This window comes from Zootoca vivipara, chromosome 1, assembly GCF_963506605.1.
Source record: "Zootoca vivipara chromosome 1, rZooViv1.1, whole genome shotgun sequence".
Lineage (NCBI taxonomy): Eukaryota > Metazoa > Chordata > Lepidosauria > Squamata > Lacertidae > Zootoca > Zootoca vivipara.
In genome coordinates, this window is record NC_083276.1 from 22,185,109 (window position 1) to 22,200,153 (window position 15,045).

Sequence of the window (15,045 nt, forward strand, 5' to 3'; positions counted from 1 at the left end):
GGAAGCCGGCCGGGTCACGACGCGGGTGCTCGCCTCGCGTCCATAGCTGCCAAGTTTTCCCTTTTCTCACGAGGAAGCCTATTCAGCATAAGGGAATTTCCCTTAAAAAAAGGGAGAACTTGGCAGCTATGCTCGCGTCGTGACCCGGCCGACTTCCTTTCCGGCGGGTCAGCGACGTGACAGTGCAAATCGCCCTTCTCGTCGCAGCACACCAGCCAGTGTTTCGCGGCACAGTAGTGTGCCGCGGAACACCGGTTGAGAAACGCTGGACTAAGGAGTCTGAGCCCCTGTGTTCTGATTCAATACATTATATCCAATCACAGAACACTTCAGGATTTGGGCTTCTGCCATTGGCCCTTAAACTCCGAGTCGTGATTTGCAGTTTGGAAGTTTAGACAGCCAATCACATTGGGAGTGGCCCAAGCCTCCAGAAGTGTATATAAGCAGTTGCTTTGCCCCTGCTGACCAGTTCTGTTAGTTCAATAAAGGTTCTTGCTGTTATCACTGTGTCTTGCCTCGTGGGAACCCACCTACACTTCAAGCACATTAAACAACAGAAGGTCAGCAGGTACAATAACACAAATCAAAGTATTTTGCAGTGTAAGACAATTAATATAGCTCAGCTAAGACTCTTTTAAGAACATGAGACTCTTAATCTCAGGGTCGTGGGTCCAAGCCCCATGTTGGGCAAAAGATTTCTGCATTGAAGGGGGTTGGACCAGAGGACCCTCACGGTCCTTTCCAACTCTACAGTACAGTGGTACCTTGGTTTAAGAACAGCTTAGTTTATGAACAACTTGGATTAAGAACACTGCAAACCTGGAAGTAGGTGTTTTGGTTTGTGAACTTTGCCTTGGAAGCAGAACATGTTCCACTTCCTGTTGAGTGTAAATTTAGTCCCCCGCTGCTATGGGAAAGCACACCTTGGTTTAAGAAAGGACTTCTGGAACAGATTAAATTTGTAAACCAAGGTACCACTGTACTATGTTTCCACAGCAGTGGACTTGTTTGCATTTATTTATATATTTGCATTTGTGAATTTCTTCCTGTAAAACAGCTCAAAGCTATTAACAAAAATGTTAACAAGAAGAACATATGGAAAACATTCTTGGATATAAAACATTTAGAAGAATTACATAGCTAAAAAGCCCAGGCAGATGGGTTTTTAACCTGGTGCCAAAATGCAAAGAATGACTGTGGAGCTCCTTTGGAGAAATGGCAATCCACAAATGCCCTAAATAAATAAACACCATGACTTGTAGCCATGACTTCCCCTCCTGGCAAAATACAAACACTGTATGCAGTTACATGCACAGGTACACAAGGATTCAAATATTCAGAATACATATGGCAAACAATTGAAGAGAATTTATAACATGGTAAACCTGAATTTGATTTATTGTGATGGAAAGGATGCATTTATAATCCGTTTAATCTGCATATTTACTACTCAATGTAATGAATCAAGCACCCCCATTTTCTCCTTTTTTAAGCATGCACAAAGGCTTATAAGACCTTAATCAAGCAGAGTAGTTAACATGGGTATGCTAGTGTGTATTTTATTATAGGAGTTTGATTACACCGTCTAATGCAGAACCAGTGGCTTGAATCCTAAAACCCTTTGAAACCTCAGTCTAGACAAAACCAAACAGTTTGTGCATATTTGTTTAACCCACTGTGTGGCCCATGTTTCCTGGTTCCGTTCTGCAATGTACTTGGAAGCATAAGTGTACATTCTTCAAACGCCATGGTCCTATCAGGTACGCAGCACAAGAAGGCACTAAGCAACTCTTAAAATAATAAAATATGATGGTGCTCAGCATAGCAAAATGCACAGGAACAAAGTAACGTAATACAAGGCAGCATTTGATATGCAATCAGCTTCATCAGCATTTGGCAGGAGCAGGTGATATCTTTTAAAGAGCTGCCATCATCTTCACTGCATGTCTGCTGCATTTTTTACTTGCCTGCAATTGTTTCTCATTAATGTCTAATAAGAATTCTTTTGTACCATCTGTCACTTAAGCATCAGTCATTCAAACAGAAGCTGCGAAGAGCAGAGGAGTTCTGCTTAACTTAGCCTTATAATCATACAACATCTGTCAAAGCTTTCTTGGTCTTTTGGTGTTAAGTGCTGTGCTTGAAATCACTGTGTATACTGCGTGCCTTTAAAATATACACTAAATTTTGAAGTGCTTTTAATATGTAGCTCTCCCCACACCCCTTTTACTTAAACTACAGTTTATCTTTGTGTGTTAAAAGTAGCTGCTAGTGAAGGTCAGTCTGCATGCATGGAAACGTCCACCTTTTGAGGAAGGCATTGCGGAAAACAGTATTAAACAGCTTTGTATTGGAGAGAAATTGGGGTAGGAGAATAAAATGTAACCAGTGAATTACAGTTGGATAGATATCATTCTGCTGTACATTGCAACAAACCATAGAAATGTAATATGGAAGACCGTTTAGCATGCCAGCATTTTGTTAAACCATGTTGTAAAAAAAGTTTGGCTTGGAAATCGGTTCAAAGGACTTAACTAGTTTATGTACACTGGATGAATTCTTAAAATATACTCTAGGGTAAGCAAGAAATAAAAACAGCCCTTTTCTCTTGCCAGTATTTTTTTTAATGGTGAAAGGTTGTCTCTGCCCCCCCCCCCCAATACTGAATTTCTACTCAAAGTTGATTAGGAGTTCGGTTACTGTGTCTTTTTGTTAAATCTACATTAGCATAATTGATTGACTCTGTTCCAGTTTCCTGTAGATAGGATCATATACTATCACAGTCAAAGGGACAACATATTTTGGACAAAGGCTCACTCATGGAAAGGGCTGTAGCTCAGGGCTAGAGTATCTCCTTTGGAGGTTTTCAATCCATGGCATCTCCAGATTAGGCTGGAATTGTCCCCAATCTGAAAACCCTGGAGAGACACTGCTAGTCAGTGTAGACCAGGCATCCCCAAACTTCAGCCCTCCAGATGTTTTGGACTACAGTTCCCATTACCCCTGACCACTGGTCCTGTTAGCTAGGGATCATGGGAGTTGTAGGCCAAAACATCTGGAGGCATGTCAACCTAAAATATATACACGGAATGGAATGGTTTGGGGATGCCTGGTTCCCAAGCTAGTAACCTTTGGATGAAGATGCAGGGATAATAATAATAATAATAATAATAATAATAATAATAATAATAATGCTACATGGCAGACCCATGTAAACCTCACCAGGTCTTCATTGCCACCTGGGTGCAATCCATGCAAGCTTATATATCAATAACCATCTACAGACAAAAAGCCTTAGCAAATGTAGAAATGTTATTATTGCAGCAAACTGTTTTTTCCCAGGTCTGGACCCCGTGAGTCTTTGTATCCATGTCTTAAAAGAATAATTGAAGTGCAGTACAAGAATACGGTCAAGGGAGCATTTTCTGTAAAATAAAGACTTGATATTGTGATGGTCGCTCTACACTTTGGCCCCGATCCAGGAAAGCACTTAAGCAGATCAGCTATCTCACCTGCAGCTACACAACAGCTTTTGTGCACTTAAACTCACTGGGAGGCCCAAATTATTTGGTGGGAGTGGAAATCATTTGCACGTACAAACCGTTTACATTTTGGTGCCTTTCTTTAGATGCGGGGGGGAGGGGGGAACAACCTTTAAATGTTGAATGAATTTCACTTACGTGAATGGCATGCACATAATGACATTGCCAGTAGTAGAACTCAAGTCCAGAGTGGCAGTGTAAGTGATAAGCACGCGTCCAGAGGAAGAAACTGATACAACTGCTTGCCTGGGAAACCCTTTCTGTTTCTTCTTTTGGCCTGCTTCTCTCCAGTCTCCTTGGCTACCACCATTGTAGCACTGATAGGCCAGGTATGTAGCTGTTGAAAGCCTAAGAAGTAGTTGGCTTGTTGGGCTGGAACTGAAGACCTGGTGTCAGGGTTCAGCCCTGCCCAGACTTCAAACCTGAGGTCTCCTTAGAGAAGGAGCCCCCTGAGCAAATTTTCACACTTGCAGGAGGTCCTGGGAGTGAAGGTCCCAGGACCACCTTTCTGGGTTCCTGGCCAACTCTCAGATTCTGTCCGCCTCGATGTCACCCAGGGCCACAGGAACACAGAAGACAGCATGACAAGCAGGAGCTTAAGGGTTGTCACTAAACTTGCAGTGCTCTTCAACCTTGGGTGGCCAGCTGTTGTTGTAGTGTATCATCCCCCATCATCTCCAGCCAGCTTCTTCAGTGGTGGCAGAGGCAGGTGGAGTTCCCCCAGGGCTGCTGCCTTAGGGGCTTCTGCCACCTGAGGCAGCTACCTCAGTCTGCCTAATGGCTGAGCTGGCTCTGGCCTCCATTTTCCTTCTAAGTTCTCAGTCTAAGCTGCTTCACTGCTGAAGGAACAGCTCTCTCCCAAGCGCCTGTCTTTCTGACCCAGACACTTGAGTTCAGATACCCACTAGGTCAAAGAAACTTATTGGTGATCTTGAACCATTCTCCACAGACTGGTTTTGTTCTGAGGATTTAGAATAGAAAGTACCACTTTGCATTCAGGGCATTACAAGTTCAACACCTGGCATCTCTAGTTAAAAGGACCTTCCAGAGCAAGGGTAGGGAATTTCTTATGCCGCAGATCTTTGAGAGCTGATGCCGGTCGGGCTGTGTGGCAGTACAGTAGATAGGCAGGTGACAACATCTCCTGTAAGGCAGCTTTTATGTGTTCAGATCTCTTGAAATGAGTCTGATTATTTGTTATAGATCAAGGCAGTGATATTTCATGGCACCTTTTTCATCATGCGGACAAACTGCAGGGAAGCAGCAGTCATTTTAATCATATCTAAAAGAAGCTGTGTGAAGAGTCGAGGTGCTTTATTCTCAGCTGAATCAGAAAACTGCTTTTTTTTAGCAAGTAGGTAGGAACACACATGCCAGTACCTTGGGGGAAAGCAAATTGTGTGTTGCTGCAAAAAGAAATAAATTTGCACTGATTTGCATTAAGTGCAGTAAAGCCATCCATTGCCTTTCATTGGTTTCATATTTATATATACTGCTAATTGTGCCAGCTTGTTCTTTGAGTTTTAAAAAGAATTCACAGTGATGAGGTTTGGGGTGTTTTTTCCTCTTAACAGCTACAAGAGCTATGAACTGAAAACACATCATCTCAAAGCTGAAACATTTCTTTTAAAAAGCAAAGAAAATTTGTTCTGTGATCACAATTGAAATGTAGAGATATGCTACCTTTTTAATGCTATGTTGCTGAGGATACGTTGTTAGAAATCATTGACCTTTTTCATTTTAATAATCTTCATAATGATTTTCTAATATTTAACGGTCATTTTTCATCTCCTAGGGAAAAGTATGGATGAAATTAAAAAGCTGCTCCTCCTAGTTTTGGGTTGTGCTGTGCAGGTAAGTTTACTCCTAATTTAGTACTATAGTTATAATTAGTAAACCTAATAAGCTAATTACCAATGCAAGCTATTAAATATCCCTGCCACATTTGTTTTATCATTCCCTCTCTCTAATGTTCAGGATATATATATATATATATATATGAAGGTGCAGTGCATTTTCAGTGCTTAATAAACAATTATGTGATGTGCATTTTTTGTTCCTCTTGATAGTGTGAAAGAAAAGAAGAATTCATTGAAAGGATAAAGCAACTAGATATTGAAACTCAGGCTGCAATAGTTTCTCATATTCAAGAGGTAAGATTCTCAACTCCTTTGTTCCTGTTCTCTTGTGTTCCAGTGGACTTTCCTCTAATTTCTCATTGAGTTTGTGAGTACATGTGGCATTTGTATAATGGCTTTCTGGCTCATGAGTGTTTTGCTTTTCCTGTCCGTATTAGGGCTATAAATGGAAAATGCAAAAGAAAGATACTAAGTGGGCATAAAAACAACAACTGGAGCACCTCTTAAGTAATAATGCAGCAGTTGGTCTATAATAGCACTATTTTGTGTTAATGTTAGAGGAGCAAAATATGTGTAGATCATCGTTCTGCAAACTGGTATCTTCCAAACTTTGTCTGTCTGCAGTTCCTATCAGCCCCTGCTAGCCCGGGCAGTGCTCATTGATTTAATCATCAGTTTAAGGCGGGAGATGGGAGATTTAGAAGGGAAATGGAGAGACTTGCAAAGGTTTCTGCCATCCTTTATGAGTCTTCCTCTCCTTCTTTGAGATGTCAGTAAGATTGGGCTTAAAAGGGAAGGCAGAGACTTTGCTTTGCATGTTGTCCAAACCCAGGATCACAGTTAAGATCTCGCCTCTTTAACCATGACGTGTAGCAAAAGTTTATCCCGTGATTTAGATCACGGTTAAGGAGAACTCTTAACCATGATTCTGAATTTGAAAGACATACTGAATCAAATTTTGGCTTAGCTGCCATGCTATGCTGTACTATAAGGACAGGGAAGGATCAAAGTGGGTGTGAGCTCCTGTCTGGGAAGCCAGCACATAAACACTGTCCAGATATAATCCATAGTTTGGCTTGCCATGATGTGCGATCCAGGCCAATGTCTCAAGAAGCTTTTGAAGATTTTAATGATAATGTATTAATGGTTCTCTAAACTCGATTTATTCACTTTAATCCCTTGCAAATAGGAGGAGAAGGACGGTTAAGTTTCCAAAACTTAAGCTTCCAAAGTGCTTTTCCAAAATGGTGGGATGCACTCTTTTGTGAGGTTATTGTCCTGCCTCTAGATAGCTACGATTAGAAGCATTTTCTGCATTCATTGGAGTTTACATTTGTGCGGAAGCCAACAGTTTCAATTTCAATAAGAGTCATTTGCCAAAGCAATATAAAACAGGGGTCAGCAAACTTTCAGCAGGGCGCCGGTCCACTGTCCCTCAGACCATGTGGGGGGCTGGACTATATATTGGGGGGGGAATGAACTAATTCCTATGCCCCACAAATAACCCAGAGATGCATTTTAAATAAAAGCACACATTTTACTCATGTAAAAACACGCTGATTCCCAGACCGTTCGCGGCCCGGATTTAGAAGGTAATTGGGCTGGATCTGGCCCCCGGGCTTTAGTTTGCCTGCCCATGATATAAAAGGTTTCATATGATATAGGCAAATATGATATTAGCTAATGCAGTCTGTTGCAATGTGAATATTAACTTGTAATCCTAGGCATTATTTACAGGAAATAGTCCTGTTGGAGTCAATGGGACTCAATGTTTGCAGAATCAGCCTAATAGAATTGCAGATCTTACTGTGCAGCAGCCTTCTCCAACCTTGTTGCTCTCCAAATGTTTTGGACTACAGCTGCCATCAAAACCAGCCAGCATGGCCCAAATGTCGGAAGTGACGGTTGTTTGAGTGAAGCTGCTCTTCAGGCAAAACTCATGCACAGCTTCCAACAAAGAGACAAATCTCCTGCCTTTTTCTTTCTTCATTTCAGGTAACTCATAACCAGGAGAATGTATTTGACTTGCAGTGGCTAGAGCTCCCAGATATGGCTCCAGAAGAACTTGAGTCTCTTTCCAGAAATATGGTTTTCCATCTCAAGAGGCTGATTGATGAGAGAGATGAGTGCACAGAAGTATGGATAATGTATCTTGAATTGCTTTTTATTTATGTTAAGGACAATGCAGTTTGTTTGAAGTATTGTGCTAGGCTTTCCTTTTTCTGTTAACCTTTTGCTCTTATATTGATCTCTTCTTTCAAGCACTGGCCGTTTGGGGCCTGTCTTTTTAAATCACTAAATAAAGCCTCTGTTTCTCTCGGCCATGGTCTTAATTGACAATTCAAGTTTTCCACCTGCGTGTTTCCATAACACGAAGAGCACAGCTTCCTAGTTAAAAACTATGCCAGATGTACTGAAATCTTTGATGTTTCTGCTTGGCTCACCTTGTATCTGAGGTGTTCTACACAATATGCAGAATGAGGCGATAAAAGTTTTAGACTGTGTCATTTCAGACTGCAGGTGTGGGCAGGATCCTAACTTTCGAATGCTTCCCCAGGTAAAATTATCCAGTAAGCCCAATAAACAGCTCGGGAAAGGCCTGGATTTCATCTGTGCCTTTGCTGTCTCATTATTATTGCTTATTGCTGTTGGCCGTGTGAGATAAAGTAGCGCATCTGGGAGAAGGGAGTTCTTTCTTTTGCATGCTAGATTACTGCAGGCAGAGAGCTTTTTATGTGCAGGACTATGCACAAAATAACAAAACAAAACAGCCTCCATCTGCAGTCTGCAGTGGCACAGAACACAATTTTACCACCTTGTTCTTTGTTCTGACTTGCTTCTTGACAACCAAGTTATTTTCATTCCCTCTCTGCACTCTTTGCTCTTGACTTGACTTAGCACCCTAAGAAGCCTTCCTCCTGATTCTTGCCAAATACACTTGGATCAGGCTAGATGTGATAGCAGTAGGGCCCAACTTGTAAATGTGGATCTGTCCTGATCACATCAGGGATCACGAGAGGGATTAGAGGGCTGGTTTTAAGAGCAAAAGGACATGTGGGTGAGTGCTCTCTCTCTCATCTTGCCTCTCCACAGCCTAGGGACCCAGCTACATTAGTACAGTAAAGAAAAATGGTTTTAAACGCTTTGTAACACCGTGACACCAGATGGTGCTGTGGAGTCCCATCTTTCGGCAACGTGATTTCCCATTATGAGGTTTACAACACTTTTTCCTGAAACGTTTTTTTGATCCAGCCTAGCTCTTCCCCTCCCCCTGACACTTTTCAGTTGGGTGCAGTCTTGGTATCGGAACTCAGTGGAGAGAAAAGCGTGCAGGCGGGAGATAAGCTGCAAGGTGCCAGTCAGTTCTCTTCTCCCCCCACCCCCACCCCAATGTACATACTTGAGGCAGATCTACATTTAGTGGTAAATCTGCATCTGCTTCATATCACTGTAGGTTTGGGTAAGGGATGACAAGACCCTTTCTCGTGCCCAGCTTGGTCTTTTTATGTTCAAATATGGAATTTTTAGGAAGCAGTGTAAAGGCCACTGCCCCCATGCTGTTGTAAATGTACCTCAATATTATTTTCCACACTGTGTTCGTTAGAAGCTGTATATCAAATACGAAGCAGTTTACATTAACATAAAGGTCTTTATAAGGAAGCGTCTTATATTGTAGTAACTGAAAAGAAGAGAAGGGGAGGTTTCCCCAGATCTCAAAAAGAGATTGGGATTCGTTAGCCTAGGAAAAAGGCCAAGAAGCCTAAGGACGTATGACGTTGTTATAGTTCTCAAATTGTATAATAAGCCATCTCAACAACCACTTCAAAAGTTTACAGAACTCTGAATGGAAAAAGAATTCCATGTAGGAATTGGCAAGTACCCTGCACTCTTAGCTCCAGCCATCGACTGCTGAGATGTGTATTTTAAAGACCCACCCTTGTTTTGTGGTTGCATTTTTTTAATTGTTAAGTTTTCTAACTCCTTTTAATGCATTTTAAATTGCTGTAAGCTGCCCTGAGACCTTAGGGTGAAGGATGGTTCCTAAGTTAAAATGCTACTACTACTACTACTACTACTAACAACAACAACAACTACTACTACTACTACTACATAGTCCTTGGTGGACCATGACTTCTGATCATTGCGCATTTGTCTATTTCACTGGCTGTGCACTCATTTTAGACAATGTACAGCTTTCTACCATATGTGTGCACAAAGAAGGAGGTGTGACAATTACATGGGGACGTAGTGGTCTGCTTTGCACATCACAATAAGCCGAATTATGGCTTGCCATGAATGTGGGGAACCCTTGGCCCCACTGCTTACTTGATTTCCGTGCTTGTGCAACTAAAGCTTTCTGTGTCCAAATCTTATCGACTTTCGTAAAGTAGTCTGAGATCCTTTTATGAATGGAGCTATGTGCAAGCTGTATTCTTCACATGGGTTGTTTTGTTTGTTTGTTCCCAGCTCATTGTAGATCTCACTCAGGAGAGAGATTACCTGCAATCCCAACAGCCACCCAGCCCTTTAAAAACTTCCAGCCCAGCCTCTTCGCCAAACCCAGCCAGCCGCCTCTCCAATGAGGACAAACAGCATCTGTCTGTGGAGCTGGCAGACACAAAGGCTAAACTAAGGAGGATCAGGCAGGAGCTGTAAGTACTGACACTAAGCCCCTGGAGCTGCTGGAGAACTATTGGCCTCTTGGTGTCCTTCGATAACACAGACCTGCATGCACAGTTTGTAGCATTTAGATTCAGTGTATTGATCAGTACTGGTAAGTCCTACATTTAGCTGTGCTTACAGAACAGAGCGCTCAGTCTCCCCTGCTGCCTTCCTGAAGAAAGCAATTTGGGGTTCGTTTGTTTTTCAGTCTGCTTTTGCACACATGCTCATGCAACCCACTACTTTCTTGCCTTTGCACAGTCTGCCTTTTTAAAAATGTATATACCAGGGTTTCCAAAACTTGGATTTCCAGCTGTTTTGGGACTACAACTCCCATCTTCCCTAACTAGTAGGACCCCTGCTCAGGGATAATGGGAATTGTAGTACAAAAACTGCTGGAGACCCAAGTTTGGGAAACCCTGGTGTATAGAGAAAAAAGGACGGAAAGTGGTGGAAGTTGTCGCTGTTAATATTTGAATGATCACATGACACAGATAGATGGCAAGGCAGCTTTTCCTGCATTTATATGCTTCAGGGCAGAAGGCCACACCTCCAGGGCTGGCTCTAGGTAGACCCCCGGTGGCGCGGTGAGCCAGGGCGCCGGGCCGGCAGGCTGGGCGCCGCACGGCGAAGTCGCGCGGAAACCATGCTGCGCCCTGCGAAGGCAGGGGCGCCGGAGTGATCTCCGCCCCTCAGCGCCAGGGCGGCCGACCTGCTCGAGACTGCCCTGCACACCTCACTTGACATGGCTGCTGCCAGAAGCTGCATTATCATGCCACACATGCATCCCTCAACCCTCACCAGCAACAGCCCATGAAGCTGAGTCCTAACTACTCATGTGCTAACAAAGATGCATGTCTTTATTCATGGTCCTGCTGTTTCCCTGTGTGCAGTTTTAGCAGGACCAGCCCAATACATTTTGCTGGCTGGGGCAAAGGGTGATTCATGTTCAGTTCATGTACAGAATCTGGCAACATTGGCAGCTGAGCCAGTGGGACAACAGCCTCAACTGCACCTGAAGGCAGCTGGTTAGCTTGGGGTGGAGGGGCATACATACCAGGTTATCTGCAGCACGCAGCTCTTTCCTCCCCTCCCCTTGGGATCTACAGCCTGAGCCAGCTGTCCCACTCTGTCTAATGGTAGAGCTGGCACTGAGTTCTTAAAAAAAAAAAAGAAGCACCATGAAGATGTAACACCAGATAGCCTTATTTTGCCTTGCTCTTTTTCTTCTATTTTTCTATTTTTACTTACCCCTTCCCATTCGTCGTTGTTACTGTCGCTTCTCTTTATTTTTTGATGTATACATTTTTTTTGTTATTGGTTGGTAATGGATGGTAGCTGATACACCGGAAAATTAAATGACTTATTTAAATACTGTAGTTTGAAACTGCTTTGTGTGAGCCAGTGTGGTGTAGTGGTTAAGAGCAGTGGACTCGTAATCTGGGGAACCAGGTTCGCGTCTCTGCTCCTCCACATGCAGCTGCTGGGTGACCTTGGGCTAGTCCCACTTCTTCAAAGTCTCTCAGCCCCACTCAATTCACAGAGTGTTTGTTGTGGGGGAGGAAGGGAAAGGAGAATGTTAGCCGCTTTGAGACTCCTTAGGGTAGTGATAAAGCGGGATATCAAATCCAAACTCTTCTTCTCTTCTTCTTTTAGTGGTATCTGGTGCTTGCTAAATTTGGTAAATTAGCAACAAGAGAACTTGAATAGTGCCACATTTCTCATCTAGGTCTAGATATGTGTCTTGCTAGGATATTCACGGTGCATTAATGGTTTTTGGGACTGATGTGGCAAGATCTTAACCAACTTTTATGAACTCTTCAGGGAAGAAAAATCAGAGCAACTTGTTGACACAAGACATGAAGTAGATCAGCTAGTCCTGGAACTGCAGAAAATAAAACAAGAGGTAAGGAAATCTACAGCATTATGCAGAAGAGCTATTCAGTTCAGAGGTGGGGAACATTTTTTTCAGCCAAAGAGCAGCATTCCTTTGTGAGAGCCTCAAGCCTGTGGTGGGAGGGGCCAGGGGCAAAAGTGGGTGGAGCAATGGAATGTGGCTACATTCCAGCCCTACCAGTTCGAATCCCCGCGATGGGGTGAGCTCCCGTTGCTCTGTCCCAGCTCCTGCCAACCTAGCAGTTCAAAAGCATACCAGTGCGAGTAGATAAACAAGTACTGCTGCGGAGGGAAGGTAAACGGTGTTTCCGTGCGCTCTGGTTCCCGTCATGGTGTTCCGTTGCGCCAGAAGGAGTTTAGTCATGCTAGCCACATGACCCGGAAAGCTGTCTGTGGACAAACGCCGGCTTTCTCGGCCTGAAGAGCAAGATGAGCACTGCAGCCCATAGTCACCTTTGACTGGACTTAACTGTCCAGGGGTCCTTAACCCTTTACCTTACCTAGTCCAATCCCCTGCGATGTAAGAATCTCACCTAAAGCATCCATGACTGATGACCATTCCACCCCTGCTTAAAAACCTCAAATGAAGGAGAATCCACGGTCTTCCAAGGGAGTCTGTACTGCTGTTGAACAACTGTTACCGAAATGCCGCTCTTAAATTCTTTTGGCCTATTTCTATTAAGTATGCAAGCATTCATGTTACTCACAACTTAAGCAGATAGTTTTACCTGAAGCATAGAATGCCAAAAGTTAACTGTCAGAGGATATGGTGGACAAAGCAGTTGCTTAAATGACTAAAAAGGAATGAAACAGATTCATGGAGGAGAAGTCTGTTAGTGACTCTTAGTCATGTTAGCTACATAGAAACTCCATGTTCAGAACCGTATGCTCAAGATTTCCCGTTGCTGTGGAACGGTGGTGGCAGAGGACAATGAACTTTGTGATACTGATCTTTTATTTTTATGTTGTATTTTTGGATATCACTTATATGTTTTTTTAAATATCAAGCAGCCTAGAAAGACTTTAAAATAAATAATGAAATAAACAGGAAGTATGCTTTTTCCCCCAGGGGTGGCACCCATCTGTTGCAATGCCCTCCCACTTTTTTATGGCTTTAGCATTTTCTTATGGTGGTTTAGTGCATTTTATGGAGTTCTTTTCATTATGTGTGTATTTTAGTGTTGCAAGCCATTTTTTAGGGCAGGTAGACATGGGGGATGGGGGCAGGACAGGTTTCTACATAAACAGATAAAATGAGTGTCCATCATTAAAGTGTTTTAAAACTTTGCTGTGCTAGTTTTCTCTCTCCTTTTTTTGGTTTTTGTTTTAACTCAGAACATTAACCTCATGGCAGATGCCCGCTCTACTCGGGCCTATAGAGATGAACTGGATTCCTTAAGAGAAAAAGCAAACAGAGTGGAGAGGCTTGAAATGGAGCTGGTCCGGTGTAAAGAGAAACTGCACGATGTGGATTTCTACAAAGCACGGATGGAGGTAAGTCAGGTTTTTAACCAGGAGTTTATGTATTTAGATATATTTTAAAAATGTACCACTTGATATAATAAACGATCTCAAAAATATGTAATAAAGGTGCATTCTGTTTCCCACAATGCTTAGCCAGATGCCTACAGGAAGCCCACAAGCAGGTCCAATGCGCAACGCCTACTCCCTCTCACCACCCCCAACAACTGGTATGCCTCTCCTTCAACCCCAGTATGTACCTCACCCTTGAAATGGCCCCTAGGAAAACATGGTGGCAAATAGCATTAGAGAGGAGTGAGTCCTTTGCCAGCCTGCGGCTCAAACTACATCCCCAGTTGCTGCCTCTTCTGCTCCACAGCAAGTTCCGACAAGGAGGAAGAACTGAGGGGACAAGATGGCGGAGTCATCGCTCTAGCCATCGCTTCCACCCAGGATTGCCTCCTCTTAAAGCTGCAGAAATCTTAAATCTCCCTTGTCTCCATATGACTGCCTATATACCAACCTGACAGCAGAGGACATTTACGTTTGTGTTTTCACTGGTAATAGTTGGAATTGTGAGGCATTAGTGTTGAGCCTGTCAGAATTCGAGGGAGCTTCTCTCACCTGTAGAAAAGTCTGTGACCCTCACTCCTCTTCATAAAATTGAATGCTGAAGGAGCTTGTTTGTCTCAAAGCAGTGCTGTGCTTCAGCCCATGAGTGCTGCTTTTGCCATCCATGGTTGCTTCATTTTGAGAAAGTAACGTGCGTGCTGTTTTAATTTGACAAGCCTCCCAGGAAACAGCAAGGTGCATGTGGTCTGTAGGCCGCCCTGCTGTGTCATCCCAATGTAGTGTGTGTTATTGATGCACAGAAGAGCAGTGTTAGTGCATTTCCTCTGAGGAGGAGATTCCAGCCCGTCATAAATATGTCACGACATTCCTCTGCATTGAGTACCATGCTGCTCCTGGAGACTGGATTCTTTCAGAAGCTAGGGAATCTCTGCTTGAGTCCCCTGCTGCAAACACCAGTCAAGATTCCCCAGAAGAAAATGAGAAGCGAGTGGAATAAAAATGAATACCAGTATGCATTTTTTTAAAAATGCACACAGAGAGTGGTGTTTTAATACTAAACTAATATTCAGACACACACACCCCACCTCCCAAGCTATGAAGTCATCTGCGCAGTTGTTTTAGTTAGTTACCAAAGAAATTTTGATTAATGGCTTTTTTGTTAATTAAAGTAGAGAATAAATCTTTAGGCAGGCATTGTTTCTCTTTTATTGCTTACCTAACACAAATATGATTTGCAGCTAAGTGCCCTTTGAGGTCAATGCCACAGGGCACACTTTCCAGGCTCTGACTTGCAGCTTTATAGTTTTGTGGAGTAATTATTTCAATTAAAATGTTGCTTGTAGGCATAGCTTGAACAATGGTTTCACTATGTGAATGATACAGGCCGCCTAAGGCAGAATTTCACCTGATTCCGACAAACTGCGGCCGAGTCAGCTTTAAACCATGCTTTATTAAGATGGCTTGTTGCAATCAACTGTAGTTAGGATTAAGCACAGTTTAGGGTTTATATTAACTTCTGACATGATAAACCATGGTGCATCATGTCAAGAATA

General features: G+C 43.0%; 1 protein-coding gene across 2 annotated transcripts in view; it reads left to right on the forward strand.

Moving 5' to 3' along the window:
• CCDC88C (coiled-coil domain containing 88C) overlaps nucleotides 1-15,045 on the forward strand; it is a 105,348-nt gene that overhangs the window by 43,823 nt on the left and 46,480 nt on the right. For both annotated transcript variants that reach the window (XM_060272263.1, XM_060272269.1), the window contains exons 5-10: nucleotides 5,338-5,396; nucleotides 5,612-5,695; nucleotides 7,397-7,537; nucleotides 9,869-10,053; nucleotides 11,888-11,969; nucleotides 13,295-13,453. In XM_060272263.1, the coding sequence (XP_060128246.1) occupies nucleotides 5,338-5,396; nucleotides 5,612-5,695; nucleotides 7,397-7,537; nucleotides 9,869-10,053; nucleotides 11,888-11,969; nucleotides 13,295-13,453 (710 nt within the window). The remainder of the gene's footprint in view (nucleotides 1-5,337; nucleotides 5,397-5,611; nucleotides 5,696-7,396; nucleotides 7,538-9,868; nucleotides 10,054-11,887; nucleotides 11,970-13,294; nucleotides 13,454-15,045) is intronic.